This window comes from Neopelma chrysocephalum, unplaced genomic scaffold (genome assembly GCF_003984885.1).
Source record: "Neopelma chrysocephalum unplaced genomic scaffold, ASM398488v2 Primary Assembly neopelma1_42, whole genome shotgun sequence".
In the NCBI taxonomy this organism is placed as follows: domain Eukaryota; kingdom Metazoa; phylum Chordata; class Aves; order Passeriformes; family Pipridae; genus Neopelma; species Neopelma chrysocephalum.
The window spans coordinates 14,188,239-14,204,781 of NW_020897700.1; the positions used below are offsets into that span (position 1 = coordinate 14,188,239).

General features: G+C 37.6%; 1 protein-coding gene across 4 annotated transcripts in view; it reads right to left on the minus strand.

Annotated features, from left to right (window-relative positions):
- CLCN3 (chloride voltage-gated channel 3) overlaps positions 1-16,543 on the minus strand; it is a 69,053-nt gene that overhangs the window by 35,808 nt on the left and 16,702 nt on the right. Inside the window, exon 1 of one of the 4 annotated variants that reach the window (XM_027676732.1) lies at positions 5,773-5,939. The exons of 2 other annotated variants lie outside the window; for them this stretch is intronic. In XM_027676732.1, the coding sequence (XP_027532533.1) occupies positions 5,773-5,854 (82 nt within the window). In that variant the 5' untranslated portion in view covers positions 5,855-5,939. Of the gene's footprint in view, positions 1-5,772; positions 5,940-16,543 lie in introns of those variants that run through there. One more of the 4 variants, XM_027676735.1, reaches the window with a different exon arrangement.

Sequence of the window (16,543 nt, forward strand, 5' to 3'; positions counted from 1 at the left end):
TGCTTCACCCGTGTGTCCTTGGGTATTAGGTGGCAAGGGGAATGGAGGAAGGCAAGCACCCTGCATGCAATGCACACCACAGGGATCACTCACTCTTGTAACAAAGAAGATTTGTATACACAACATATGTGTTAGTACCTGAGCTTCTTTCTGTCTCCATATTCAGACCTCAGAATATGAGGCTTCCAATTAAAAAGACAAGAAAAAAATCGTCAGTTTATTTAAATTTGTCTGTAACCACTCAAAAAGAGTAATTAAGCACTATTTTCTTTTCCTGACTACAAGTAATTTTTAATTTTCAGAATCAGAAGCACAGCACACAATGCCAGAGTGCTATCATGCACTACTGTTGATGATTAATGATGTTGAAGTCTTTGCAATCAAGTAATACATTCCCCTTTTTGTGCAACTACGAATTTTCAGCCTGTCTCTTCAGTCAGCTCTTCTGAACTGCATGAAAGGCTTACAAGCACAAATTGATCTCTGCATTACAATAAAAATGCATTAAAAAAATCAACACAACTATATATACACAAACTGGAAAAAAAATTACCTGGAAAAAACCGCTATGCGGGAAACAGGAAGACTCAGAACAAGTTTTGAAGAACAGGGAAAAGAAATAAAATGCTTTACCAAAGTACTGCATGATAGTCCCCTCCAGATCTGGGTTTAAAAATAACCTTTAATAAAGTAGGAGTTAAATGAAAGTTCAGTAGTAGCACCACTGAGTTAAACCAAGACTTCTGAAGATTCATGTCCACCACAAACTGTCAGGAAGGGTGAAGAAAAAAAACAACCACTTTGGCTTTTTACTTTAGGTGGAAGAAACATTTCTGATTCTGTGGTGCAATACACAAAAAAAAGATTTTATTGTTACAGATTTATTTTCTTCTAGTCTTAAAGGCAGAATGGACTATATTTAGTTATGAATGTAAGGAATAGGGACTTCAGATATGCAAGTGAAGAGTTATGGAGATCCTCCCACTACTAAATTTACAACTTATATTTAAGATGAACAGTGAGGGAGGAGATGAGAAAAATCAAAGGTATAAAAATATATAAAGTTAGATAGAGCAAACATTACAAAAGGGAAGTTGTCTACAATCTAACAGTGACCAAGGCCATAAGAGTCAGAACAACAAAAATTTAGATAATCAGATTTCTAAGTGCTGCTGCTGCATGTACATAAGAACAACTTACTTATATGTTGTTTTGGAGGGCAAAGACAGAATGCAACAAAAATAACAATTCTGCTAATATGATTATCCCAATCAGACCCCATTCAGGTCCAGGGAGAGCATAATCTTGGCCTCTTCATTAGGTTTCTAAAATCTCAGATAAAAGTACATAAAAAATTATTTCCAAAATTGAGAAACACATGCTTAACAGTGAACCTTACCAGTCATATAGCACATGTAGACAGACAACCTGTAACTACCTACAGTGAACTGTAGTTATATCTCATGGCACTTTACGTTAATCACCAAAGTTAAATATGCTAAACTCATAACTGAAAATCCTTATCCCCTTTATATCCTAGGAACCTTAAAAGAAAGCCCAGCAGAAATTTAGTGTCATAACCATGTCGAGTTGCTCCAAGTAATGCTTTTTCTCAAAGTACTCAAAGTTAGAGATCGATAATAATCTTGATGACATTTTCTGTCATGAACATGTTAATTAGTCTAAAAATTAATGTTTTTACTCTTCCTCTGCTGGCAATAAAATTTCAGAGTTAAACTCTAGCTCTGAGCATGTGTACACAATTTTCACAGCCATTTACTTCAAAGGTCACACTGGTAACTTCAGTCTCTAGTGGTTTTTGATTTACTACGAATTCTTAAATATAACAGGCCCTTAAGGAGAAATGCAGCCTAAACCACAAAAGTACAACTTTTATCACTTACAGGATCTGGACTGGCTAAGTATGCATCTGACTCAAACTCCTCCTGGGATATTATTAAATATTCTCTGCCCCACAGCTTACAGTAACAGGTGAGGCTGTGGGTGGCTGAGAGGTTTCCCCAATGTTACTGTTATTAGTATAGTTTAAACAAGAGGTGTGGCACCTACATGACTGGTGACTGGTTCACAACAAATGAAATTGTGAGTTATTTTGCCTCTCAAAAAAAATAAGTTTACTAAAACTAAGTCAGCAGTAAATCTGGCATGCTCTATACACATAATTTTCACATCTCCAGGTTAACTCAATCACAGATTATTAGTGGAATAAAATTTCATTAATTTTGCTTGAGGACTTCTAAAATGGTAAATCTGAGATGTGTTTATGTATATGTAAAAAATAAAAGGGAACTAGCAAAGCTTGTGCTTGCTGAAGATCAAATTTTGCTACTGGGTAGCCTGGCCACTATACATGTGCTACTGTTTCTCAGATTTCAATTTTTTAAGAGTGGTAAAATAAATGGTTATTTAAGAATTAAAAAAAGGCGGGGGGAGGGCAAGTCAAAGAGTGTGAGCTTGTACATGAATGGCTGGAAGACAAACAAGATACTGATAATTTGGAACTTTCAAAAGGGTCCATCTAGCAAAAATGATGCAAAAATAAATCCAAGGGTAACACAAGTAATTTATTTACACAACATATATTCCAACATATGGTTTATTATATGAAAAATTCTTATGCAAAAGTGTACATGTCAGTTACTTAGGATATATGCAATCCTAAATCAGAACTTTTAAACCCTTTCTGAGAAGCAGTAGTTTTAACTCTTTTAGTTAGTAGAGAAGAGAGTAGAAGTGAACTGTGTTCCTAAAGTTTTATTTCACTCTATCAGGAAGGATAAGTATGTCTGGAATTATGCAATTAGTATCACATAAAGAGAAGTCTAAGGACAGCACAAGTTAAAGGAACTCCTGGTAAGAAGTATTCAGTAATATCTGGGGTTTTTTTTAAGGGATGATAATAAGTAATCAACATAAAAGATAAACACAATTAATAAATGCATATTTTTATATCTTTCCGTTTGATGTTTCACAGTGTATTTGCACTGAAAAAAAAAATATTCTTAATGCAAGTCAACGGATCAAGCCTTTAATAATAATGTACTTTGAATGTCATCTCACTGCACATTAGTAAAGGCCGTTAATTAAACGTCAAAGACCCCTAATGATTTAAACAGTCATTTCATAATTGCTGAGGTACAGCTACTTTGGGTGAGCAACTGCAGTCAATTAGTGCAACAAATGCTTTGATGTTACAAAGCAGTTTTGCATGATGTGAACATTACTCTGCAGGACAGAAGAGTTGTCAGCATGTGAATAAGGGAAAGAATTCCACAGGCTTTAACAGTTAAGTTTTTCTTTCAGAATCCTTTTATTCATGTTCCCTGAGCTTGTTATTACAGTGCTTCGAAATCTACATGAGAGGAAAAAAATTCTTGGTAGTATCCTTATTCAGACACATAAAATAATGTCAAGAATTTACTTTCCATTTCTGGTTTTGTCTGCTAGCATTTTAAGCCTTACTTTGATAGCTAAATCACAATAACAGATTATTGTGGTATTGTAAATCAGCAGGAAATGCCCACAAAATTTTGATTAAATTTATGGAACAAACTGGTCTGGAGATCAGTATTTTTATGAGACATATGCACTTGACTAATTCAGATCCGCAACTAATTCAGATCCACTGTTTGAATTTTGTTGTTGTTTGGTTGTTTGTTTTTTTTTTTATCTAAACTCAGTACAGCAAGCCCAAGAAGCACCAGTAACACTTGTTTTGAAATATAGTATTAAAATACAGGAAGTACAAGTCCTAATGGAATTCAGTAAAACTGCAAAAATGACAAGTCACAACTGGGAATTGTCTTGTTGGCTCCCAGCAGTGGAACTACCTAGTTGAACCTTCCACTGTTTTCATCACAGTATTTGTAAACTTTACGTTTAACAGCAATACTCCAGTGTGCCAGGCACCATTTTGCACTGCAAATATCTACTTTTTGTATTTTAAAAATCAACTAAAACCTGTTAATTTCCAGGAGTATACACCTGATCACATTTCAATGTCTAACTGTAACATGTTAGGGCTGTTTTTCAGTTTTCATATTCAAATCTATCTACAAATCTAAACTCACAGAATGGTTGAGGTTGGAAGGGATCTCTGGAGCTCATCTTGTCCAAGGCCACTGCTAAAGCAGGGCCACCTACGGCTGGTTTCCCAGGACCATGTCCACAGGGCTTTATACTATCTCTGAGGAAGATTTCACAACCTCTCTGGTCAACCTGTTACAGTGCTCAGTCAACCTCGCAGAAAAAAAACTGTTTCCTGATGTTCAGAGGGCACCTCCCATGTTCAGTCTGTGCCATTGCCTCTGGTTCTGTCACTGGGCAACACTGAGAAGTGCCTGTCTCTGCCTTTTTTTTGCCTCCCCTTCAGGTATTTATAGATAACACTGATAAGACCCCCAATCCACGTTTTGCAAATGTTCTAAGAAAACAACACCCTCAATTTCTCAGAAGTGATTCTAAAATCGGACTAAGAGAACTACCCAGCACTTGCTATATAATAATGATCTGGGCAGCATAAAAATTACTTGTCTAAAATAAACTGTATTGGAACTTCTTGATTTTTTAAGGTATCCTGAAATACATTATAAGAATTGTAAAAAGACGACAAATAACCTTCTATGTAAACTACTAAAAAACAGATAAAATGTTAAAAGAACATAAACTGTGAACTAATTTATTTATAGAAATAAGAGTTTGCAAGGACAGGTGAAACAATACAGTAACATGGAGAAAAAATAATTTTATGTAAATCCCATCTTTATTCTCAGCCTACGTCCTCTCTAATGCCTTCGCTAACAGCTATAAATGTTGATAACTTTCTAATTTTAGATTGGCCAATTCTGACAGAACAAAGAATTCACCACATTCACTGTTTTAAACAGCACATTGTAACCATCAAATCTAGCCAACAAAAAACATATTCTCAGAATTTGAAGGCATAACTTTTATTCCTACTACAACTCCTCTCAGTACAAAACCAAATCTTTATAGTATGTATTCTCCTTTAAGTTAGTAGTAAAAAACAAAATACAAGCTCAAAAGAGGATTCCCCCCACCCCCCCCGTGAACACTGGTAACACTGTTTTCTTTTTAAATCTGCTTCCTTGTAAGCAACAGTGTAAAGAACCTGCTGCAAAGTACCAGTTCCTTAAGAGCTCATCAATATTTGCTGAGCTGACACATTACCATTGCAGAGCTTTCCCTTCACGTATCAAAGCCGGCAACAAAGAGTCAAGTCTAAAAGCACGTACAGAAACTTCAAAGCCAGACAAACACTGTTCCTATTCAAGTTAGTGAAAAGCACGAAAAGAAAAAAGCCTATTTAATAACTTGCTAATTTGGTCATAGTCAGTGACAAACACAGTTTTGGGACGGTTTTGTTTTTTGTTGTAGGCTTGGTTTTGTTTTTGGCTTTGGTTTTTTTTGCGCACGAGATGGTTTTATCGATTAAAAAAAAAAGAACAAACAAAAACAAAACAAGAGACAACGAAAGGCAAGCCTGCCACACATCGAAGATGGAGTCACACGGCGATGAGATATGAAGCAAGACTGATCTGCCCGCAGAGAAAACAATCCCTGACAGCACAGGAATCAGCCAGAACTGAATTCTCCTCCTACAAAAGGCTTCGGGCTGGTGAAACAAAGCAGCGCGGTAATTAAAGAGCCTTTACGCCGCTGCTTCACACCCGAGCAGCAGTCCCGCACGTAGATATGCAAACAAGTAACCCAAACGCCAACCCGGCGTACCTCGTTTATGCAACTCCCGGAGCGGAATGCCGTCTCCTCCCCCTCCATCGTAGGGCAGATAGGGATCGGAAGAGACATCCATGGATGTGACGAACGCGGGGCCCGCCTGCCGGCTCAGGAGGGCCGCGGCATCGCTCACGCCAGGGCGGCCGCGGGGGCCGCTGCCATGTTGGCGCGGGCCCGGCCTGCGCCGCCGCCGTGGCTCTGCAGCGCTCGCTGATGTCAGCGCGGGGCGGCCGCGGCCCCGCCAGCGCCACCTGCGCTCCCGCCCCGCCAGCGGGGGCGGGCTCCGGCCGCACGGGAAAGGGATGCCTCGCGCCGAACGCCCGTCAGGAAGAGGAGGGAAAGCGCCCGTTTGGAACTCATGGGAGAGGCTCCCGCCGGGTGCGCGAGGTCCCGGCCCCGTCCCAGACGCTTGCACAGGTGAACCCGCCACCTCATCAACAGGTGCATGGTGGGGTTTCCGCTCAGCTCAGAAGGCAAACCTGCCACAAAAGAAAGCTGCCCTTATTTCGGGCACCTTCTGGGGCCACGCCTGGAGAGGCTTGTTAAACATCTATAACTGCATTTTACCTGGAAGGCAAGATTCATGTATTGCTAATGGCAGGGGGGGACGCCTGTCTCCCAGGCATTTTATTTACTCATCTCAAACATCAAAACTACTACCACTGAGGAAGAGCAACGTAACCTACCAAAAGCCAGCCCCTCTGCTCCACAGGGTTAGCTCACCCCGCTTTCACCAACATCCCCCCATTCACGTAGAACTTTCAATCCTATAGCAGTGGCTGACAGATTTGAACACATGTAATCAAAACCATTAAAACAAGAATTTAATTACATATCTAATCGAAATGGTCTGGTGCTCCAATTTTTTTTTTGTGATGGTTATTATGCTGGTATTACAACTGTGTAACATCCATATTCACACTAAAAAGCTGGAGTGGGGGTGGAAGCTGACGTAATAAACACAAGTCCACACTTGAGCTGGCATTACTCTACACATTGACAAAATGCTCTACCTCCCTTAAAAGTCACAGATTCAAAACAGGCAACAACCCACATGAATGCTAACCAAGGCATTCATGTGATGCATCATCAAGCAGTGGCTGTTACAGCTTTGGCAAAACCAAAGCACTTCAAACAGCCAGTATTTAAAGACAGGAAATCTTAAACTGACTAAATAATTGCTTCCATTTGAAATGCATTACTACATATTGAATCCATATATAATTTTACATTTAATGTACGATCTTGTACTAGTCCTATCTTTCAACTGCTGATAAGAAAATATGATAAGAAAACTATTTTACATGAGATTTCCATAGTTGGTCCAGTTGTAACAAAATACATATGGAAGATGTGCATATTATTTTTCCTTTTCTTCCTCTACAACAGGTAGCAAAGTTGAAAATATTGCATGCCTGCAGCACCAAGGCCTTGCTTCAGTTTCACTCGTACAGCAAACAAGGAATTAATTTTCTTAGGTATTCCTTTGAATCTCTGTAAGTGTGATAGACAGACAACTATTTAATTTTCAAATGCATTAGTTTCTTAAACAATTTTCAACGGGTGTTCTTAAGGAAGTTATTTCTTTTATAAGCCAATGTTACAAGCTGTGTACAGTAAATGGTCTGAGCACAGAGTACGACATAAAGAAATGTTAAATTTATTTCACATTTCAGACCTGTAAATATACTAAATATTAAAAATACAGCTCCACTACAAATATTGAGAAGATGCTGGTATCTCTACAGATGGAAAAATAACTGAGAAAAGGGAAAAGAATAAACATACAGCAAAATATATTTCAAAACTTTGAAGACTATCTCATCTCCAAGACAAAGGGAACCCTTAAGCCACCGATCAATTCTAAAATACTGGTGGTGTCTCATGAACAGATAGTTCCATTTGCTATCATCCATGCAAGCAAATGCCTTCTGAAGAGTGGCCTCCTATAACCTTTTCAATAAAACAGAATCTTTAAGATCAAGCATATCTGAAAGTGGTGTGACTTTCAGAGCTATCATGCATTATCATCGTTTGGTTTTGCTTGTGAAGAAACAAACCTAGGTACCTGTGAACTTTATATTACCCATGTCCCTTATTTACGGAAAAGTACAACAGAAATGCCTGAGCATTCTCAAATCCTTAACTCAACAGCACCTGGAAACAGTCTGGAATCTTATTGTAAGGCTCCAAATAAAAAGTCATTCACAGCAGGAAGAAACACAACAGCTATTTCTGTAACCTGAAGAAAGAATTATTACAGAATGAACTATTAGTGCATTTATTATATGTTGATTATAGAAGACAACTATAAATTCAGTCTCATATTTGACAGAATATGAAATAAAGGATATAAAGGACTTGTATTAACAAAGTCTGGAAGATGACCTCTAGTTTAAGAGTTTGATGTGGTTACTGAAAGACTGGAATGTCTAAGAACTGATAATAAATATCAGTCACAGCAAAGAAATGGCTCACTTGTTGACCTAAAGTTGTTCACTGGACTAAGACACATGCAAAACTTCTACACAAGACTAAAATTCAGTCTGCGTTGGAAAAGGTAAAGAGTGTAACTTGTTGGAGAGCACATGTGATCAACTTCGGATATAAGGGAAAGTCATGACAGGAACTCTGCAGTATAACCCAGATACAACTTCATATTTGCTACATGAAATTTCAAGAGTCCATGTAATATTAAATTGCAACAGCTCTTCCCAGGTCACTGCTTATAGACTGGCTGCCAAATGCAGTCCTTTGTCTACTTCTAAAAAACAGAGCTATCATTTTCCTTTCTCAATTACCAGCAGCTTGTGTTCTCATTGTTCATACCCACTACCACTGTATGTATTCCCTTTCCTACAACGCCAAGAAAAGAGGGTTTGGTTTTTGTGTTTGTTTGGTTTTTCTAAGCAAGAGAGAAAGATACTATGCATACTAACCTGACTTAGTTAACCCAGTCTTTTTCTTTTTTTTTTAATATCTAAAAGCTTATACAATTTAATCTTTCCAAATTACTCCATTTCTACTGGTGTGAAAAAGTGCCTGACTTGAACTTTCTGACAATTTTATATTCCAAAGAGTATGTCAGTTATTTCTGTTGAGAAGTTTAGCAAATTCCAAAATTTTAGTTAGTGAAATTATGTCTCTAGGTAAGTAAGTATTTTGGGTATTATGGAGTACATAACATAATGAACATTTGTTGTAAGGCCTAAAGCCTTACTTTACAATAGTCTTACTTTGAATGGTTGAGAGCACCTTTAAATGGCCAATTTACTACACAGAACAGCTCACATGTAAACAGCAGGTTTGTACAGTAGCTTTCTTTCCATATTGTATCACAGTAATTATAGGCTAAGGCCTCTATCCCAGAAATCCTCCCTGCCCAAATAACTTCACACATTTGCATGCTCGCATTGTTCTCACCAGGCACATGCTGTTGTTAACCATCGCTTAGATGCATCTGTCTTTGCAGAAAAGGACTTTAGGTCCATTGTTCTGAAAATACCAGAATGTATACAGGTGACACACCCTTAAAGCATACTAAGAATGAGGAAAGACACTTTAATCCCCTTTCCACATCTTAACTTTTACGGTTTAGGGAAAGAGAAGAAACATATTCAAGATAAGCTATCTGGCAATATAAGAAGTCAGAGGTTAGACAAATCAGATACACCCAGGGAAAGGTGTTTCAAGGTGACAAAACAAGGCCAGTGAAAAGAAGGGGAGTATCACAGAGGTATGACAGCCTGCTTACCTAAGGCTGGAGGGGAGGACCTTAATACTGAAGCACTATCCCACCATTTCATATTAAAAAGTAAGCTAGGTTTAAAGAGGACAGCCAAGCACCTTGTTATGTATAAAACAAATGTATGCTCTCAATTCCCCCAATTACTTTATTTATTTTGGTGACAGACTACATAACTTTATCGCACCAGATAGTGAAAATTAAAATTGTGTCTTTTATGAAATTCCAAATGTAAGCTGAATGATTTAACTAGCGTAACAAGAGATGCCAAAAATGTGACTGATAGTTACAAATGTTAGTGTGACTGATGCAAAAGATTTTGATGACTCTTAACTGTCATTTTCTTTCCTATTATTATTCAAAACTAAAGCTTCTTCGGCAGAGCTAGAATATAATGTTCTCTTGAAAAATATTACATAATAGAGCACTCACCAAAGCAGCTACCATCTCCAACCATTCTGAAAAGAATTTATCTCGTATGCACCTTCAGCTGAAGGTTAGGCAAGAAAGCATCCATTTACAACAGGGTGCCCAAAGTATACATAAAATGTCTCAAAATCTACTGTGTCCCATTCCTCTTCCTTCCAGATTTAGTCTCCTGCCTTTTATCCCAATTCCTTCTTTCATTTAACCTCTTCTCAAACCATGCAGCCAAATTAGGCCCAGGTCTAATCCCTCTACTTGCCTGACTTCTCCTCTTAATTTGTCTCAGTTTTCTGACCTTGCAGCCCCTTCAGCCTGACTTTGTTCACTGTGCATAAAATCATACAGCTTTCTCATACGGGTCACATAGAGCCAGCAGTAGGAACATGAAAGATGATAAAAGGGCAAGCACCTTTCTCTCAGTTCTGGCACCCAGATGTGGTCCAGGATGAAATAACAAAGATACAATTGCAGAAAAATTGGAAGTGGAGGGGGGAGGAAGAGAGAAAAAAAGTACAGTTATGGATAGCTTCAAATTAATACACAGTGAAAATCAAAGATAAATTCTTTTTAAAGTCTTTGTAAATTACAGAGGCCCAAACTTCATTCCTTCATTAGAACTCTGGGCTTGATCAGTGTATCAGGCTATATACAGAAGACTCCATTAACCTGTTTCCACTGCCACCTCATCAAAAGCCTCAATGATGCAGACAGACAACAAGAAAAATTTTAGACCAAATATACTGTAAAAGTTGAAGAAAAATTTACAGCATATGCTCTTGAGTAGTTGAAGGCAGAAGAGGTTTAAACAACACAGATGTCAGAAAAAAAAGAGAAAAGTACATAGCAGTAATACACAGTAAGACTTTTTTCTATTTGCATTTCATTATACAAAAAAAATATTTTTTAATCACTGTTTCTTTTTTTCACAATTGCTTGTTTCCCACAAATTAGCTACTTAATTTTGCTCACAATCATTTCACCCACCAGAGAACACTTTCTTCCAGGTTCTTGCCTAATAAGCTTGCTTTTTCACTGGCCAACCACAGGTTCTCGAATTACACTCCTACAGTTTTGTATAACTTCCAATGGTGCTTTTATTCACTGTCCAGACACAGGAGATAGTAATGGAAGTCAAACCCAACCAGCAAACAGAATGCAGCAGAACAGGTCATATAGCTGCAAGCATGTTGTGTAATCAGTTCTGAGACTGACTTCTCCTCCTTCTCCTCGGGGCAAGCTGAACCTTCACTTCGAATCAGTGAAACAGGAGTAAAGGCTCCCCATTGCTATGCAAAACTTTAGGGCAGGAGAAGAAAGAAATAGACTTAAAAAAGGGGAAATAATAAAATAATTATGCAATGTTAACACCTAAAACCAAAAATAAACTGGAAAAAAAAATAGATCGGTCCTCAAAGACTACCTTGACATCTTGGCCCAAAACAGTGAAAGCAAGACTACTCTCTGAGTTTTCTTTTCACTTCTTTCTGGGCCTGTCCATCACACTTCTTGACTTGTAACCCAAAGACGTTGGAAGAAAATGGTTGACATAACAGACTATATATAGCTACAAGCTGTAAAAGGTGGGTGTTAGTTTTTGTTTTCTTTCTTTTCTTTTTGTCTTTTACATTGACAATAAAAATATCTACTTCTACTATTAATCATGCAAGGAGGATTCAGAAAAAAAGCAAGCTATTTTCTCTAAAGTTTCTTTCTCTTATTCTTTAAGAGCCTCTTCAGTACTTTCTATCATTTTTTTTCTGATCTTTTTCTTTACAGGGTAGGCTTTTACTAACAAAAAAGGTCCTGGTACATTTTCACCTTTACATACGTGTTCTTTCCTTACACTCCAATCTGCTAAAACTGTAGTTATAATGCATCAAAAAGAAGATTTGGCATCCTTCCCTGAAGTTCACTTCTCCCTTTTCTCAGACTAGCCAAAATTTTGCTGCTGAAATTGTTCTGTTTTTCCTCATGTAAATGCATATAAGGAAATAGGTCTTATCTGCTCGATTGCCCGTATTTTGTTTTAGAGTTGTTTACTGTTGGCCCCTGTTTCCAACTTGCTGTTCAAGGTATATGCAGGGGATATAATTATAGCACCAACATGTATTCCTCCCTAGATATGTCATTGTCTTGGTTCCAGCCCAGCCCAGCAGGAGGGGGCACAGTAAGACATTATGTTATTCAATACCACCTTACATCACTGCCAGGGGCAGGGAAAAAGAACTCTCTCCATCTCTCTTGCTTCTGAGAAGAGGGGTGTTCCTTTCCAGTTGAGAAAATATGGCTGCAGTAGAGTCAGGTTGGGCTCTGCAGTGAGCATTTTTGCAGGGGAATCACTGTCTTTTTGTATACTTCTCACAGAATCACAGAATATGCTGAGTTGGGAGGAACCCACAAGAATCAAGTCCAACTCCTGGCCCTGCAAAGGACCATCCCAAGAGTTACACCATGTGCCTGACAGTATTGTCCAAATGCTTCTTGAGCTCTGTCAGGCTTGGTGCTGTGACCACTTCCCTGGGGAGCCTGTGATTAGCCCTCCTGACTGCCAGGGTACACTGCTTTTGTTATTAATACTGTTATCTCATTGCTGTTTCCAGTAAATTGTTCTTAACCCACGATCTTTGCCTTTTGCCAATTCTCGTCTTGGTCCACCCACATCAGAGGGGTCTGAAGATGAGGAGGTGGAGTGAGCCAGCAGCAGTGTGGTTTGGAAAGATTCAGTGGGAGAACCAAATTGGGAAGTAGCATTCCTAAACCATGACAGCCATATATATGTTAAGGTTACTTTCTATCTTCAAGAATTTTACATCTTCTCCGTAAATATGTGAGCTGTGTGAACACAGTGCCAACAGTAATTCTTTATGTTGTTAATACATATTACTATACTATGCCAGCTATATTTGAATACTATTAAACTATGAGCTCAGTACTTAGTAGTGGTCAGAATAAACTTGTTATTACATTGCCATGACATGCCCATTCTCTAAATGCTGTGTGAAGTTTTGACCCCTCAAGTTACAGAAAGGGTTCAGAAAGGGGCAGTGAAGAGGATCCAAAGTATGGGACAGCTGCAAGGTCCAACCAAGCAAACAAGACCTTAACCTGAAAAAGAGGTAACTGAGGAGTGGAAAAAATAAGTAGTAATGGAAATAAAATTTTCACCACCTGTTCTAATAACAGTGACAGCGCCATGCTATCCCTGTGTTAATCCTTGTTAGTTTCTACATGTGGATGGCCACCGTATGATAGGCCTTTTCAAGGTATGTGTATTTGGCACAACAATCAAGTCATCCTAGTTTCAGGTCACCCTGTCCTAGTTTCATATCAAACCTTTTTCTATCAACAGCACTTTCACTTCAATAAGCAAATAATACCCCCTAAAACTTTTTGTATTAGCAGAAAGACTTTTACAGCTACTACTGTAAATGAAAATAAAAACAAAAAAGAGCTTAAGCATTTATGCCATACAAGGGTGGGGTGAGTGACAAGGAAGTCCATGTGTCAAACCATGCTAATGCATGTGCCACTGTTAAGCTAGTCAAGCAGTTATATCTGCTCTCAGCAGTATTTATTACCTGGATATAGGTTCAAAATAAAGGAAAGAAGGTGATGATTCACATAAAATGTAGCTAAGCTATCAGAGCTTGCCAAGGGATGGTATAGAATTGCTTTAGTGAGAAAAAGTCAGTTGAAGAAAAATTCATTGATAAAGACTAAAATTAAAAGCCATCACTCAGATGACAGAGGCCCTCACCTATACAAAAACTTGTGCACAAGTACTCAGGTGCTTATCACTCACCCTGTTCTTACTCTTCCTTAAGCACTGACTTTTGACTCCTGTCAGAGACAGGATGCTGAGCTAGGCGGATTTGTGGCTTGACCCAGTACAACTGTTCTTATGTTTCAGGGACATCATGATATCCTCTTTCAGAATAACATTTCTGTTTCATCCAAGCAGATGAAAAGCTTTCACTTCAAAATGCTGGTAAGCAAGAATGTTCTCAAAGGTAGAAAACAAGAATACAGCCTGATATCAATTTGGATAAAATCCTATCTGCCTTCTTTGGCTGACTTAAAGAAAAAATCAAAGCTAAAATGAATACATGAAATATTATCAAAGCTGTAGCAAAAAATTTTCTATTTAGTACCTGAAGACTCTATGCACACATTATACCAAATTATTTTATTTTACACTTCAGACTCTTCTTTCTACATATATGTCATCACACTTCCTCTGTTTTCATTTCTTCATTTTACACTATTCATATGGTTTGCCTAAGAGAAGGATAAACTTATAATAACACTACACCAGTAATAACTTCCTTGGCAATATCTGTTGACAAAGCCAGTGTACTTTAAGCACTTCAAGATAGCTGCAGACAAAAACCAATAAGATTATATAATATCAGAAAGACAGAAAGAATGGATTATTAGTACTATGATTCATCTTCTTCCAGAATATCAGGTTTGTGTGCTTCAGACGATGAGGAAACCTAATTTTGTAAATAAAACTTTGGCAGGAAAGAGAGTGAGACCACTCAAGGACTGTTGGCAGGGCTGACTTCTAAAAGCAACAAAATTCTCGTATTCTATAAACAAGTCCTCAAAGAACTTACCATAGCATTTATGAGAAATTGAAACCATAAGTATTTACTTTCAAACATTTAAGAGAACAAGAAACTAACTGGTTACTAAAACTCTATGTACACATTGCCATAATTTTCATCCCTCAAAAAGCTTAATGCCACACCAATCCATTTATAACGTGAAGGTCCAGTCTAACACTGTAACATCATTACAGGCTGTTCAACAAAAACAATATCAAGTGAACTTACATTTTGAACAATAAATACAACTTAAAAAAACCCTAAACCCAAACAGTAGAGTTCAGGAAATCACTAACATGATAAACAGATACTCCCTGCAACTCACTCATTTGAAAATGACATCAAATAACTAAGATAAAACATTTTTTCTCCTTAACCTATTAATCTTCCAATCAATTTTGGGATTGTTTTTGACAGAAATTTTGAAAGCCTTGAAGAAGTATTTTGTTAATTAGCCCAGTTACCCATGTAAACCTGATGTATAACAAGTTCTGTTCCAGATAGATGGACAGAATCAACCTCATGCATTACTAATAAAAAAAGTAAAAGAAATAATGGTTTGATACTGTCAGATATCCTGTGTTCAGCTGCATCAGTAATATGGATTACAGGCAAAATGTCTGCAGCCTAATTACAATCCAATAGAAAAAAGTAAATTATAACCAGTTACTGACAATTTAACTATTCTATGAGCTAGCTGCGCCTCATGCTTGCCCTTGTGATCAGAGCAAGTTATGTTATCTCATGCATCAATTTGTACGGCATCATTGAGGATGAATATATTCCTTATTTAAGGAGCTCTTTACTGCAAATACTGCTAACTTGGAAAATAAGTTTTATCTAACTTAGGAAAGAGGTACGTCAAACTGTCATAATGACTGTTCAGTCAGTTTTATACCACATGGATGGAAAAAAATACCAATGCCAACAGTGCAAAACGACTTTGAAGACCCTTTTTCATATCAGCTGTGGACAACAGGAAGAATCTGCTAATGCAATTTGCAGCCATAAAGAATATAACAGGAACTTAAGGGGTTTTTATGCAGTAAATAACTTTTTTAATTATTTTCTTTCTATTCTTTGTTTTCTTTACAAAGGGCAATAGCTAAATAGAAACAAGCATACATGTGCAACTACATGAAAGTGTTGATGGAAAAGATAACAAGGCCTTGCTTGAAAAATTAACCTCTCATGTAGTACGAACTTCTTGATTACATAGAACCACCTGTTCTTGCTGAAAATTGCATTCTGTTCCTCAAATAATGCCATAATATTAGTTTACTCTATCATATTTTTAATGTCGGTATTTAAGGCACCAAAAATTGATTGATTGGGTCTCTCTCTTTAGGTAAAGGACTCCAACTTATGGGTGAGGACAGTTTAGGAGAGCTGCAGTGTTTTACAGTACGACCTGTTGGCATATTCTTTTTTTTCAGTGGCACTGCTATCACTGCAAGGAGATAGTAACGGCTGTAGCAGCAGCTTTTGAATTACCAGTTTACAGGTTGTCATACTAAGGTTAAGTATTGCCAATTTTATGTTAACACCATATGCCAAATTGTAAACTGTCTCCACACTGAACTCACAATATAAGCAACTAAGCTCATTCAAATGAAGCAGGAATCTCTATAGCTATTGAAAAGAATGCAAGCTCATTCAGGACTCACATTCCCACAGACAGATCAAAGTACCTTGAAATGTAAACACCAGTGAGATCATTTGTTTGCAAACCATTTTTACTGTAAATAAGGTTCAATCATCTGATTTCAGTAAGTGCCTTGAAAAAATTGCAGTCTAACAGTACAAAAATCCACCTCCTGAGCTTGCTCTACACTTAAATAAAAAATAGTGAAAACTGATGCAGTCCTCTCTTATCAAAGAAACAGCCCTCATTTCTGAGTAAAATTTTGAATCCTCGCAGTTTCACCTCACTGTGCTATAATAGGAAAGAGTTTGAACTTTTGAAGACACTTGTTATACCCTT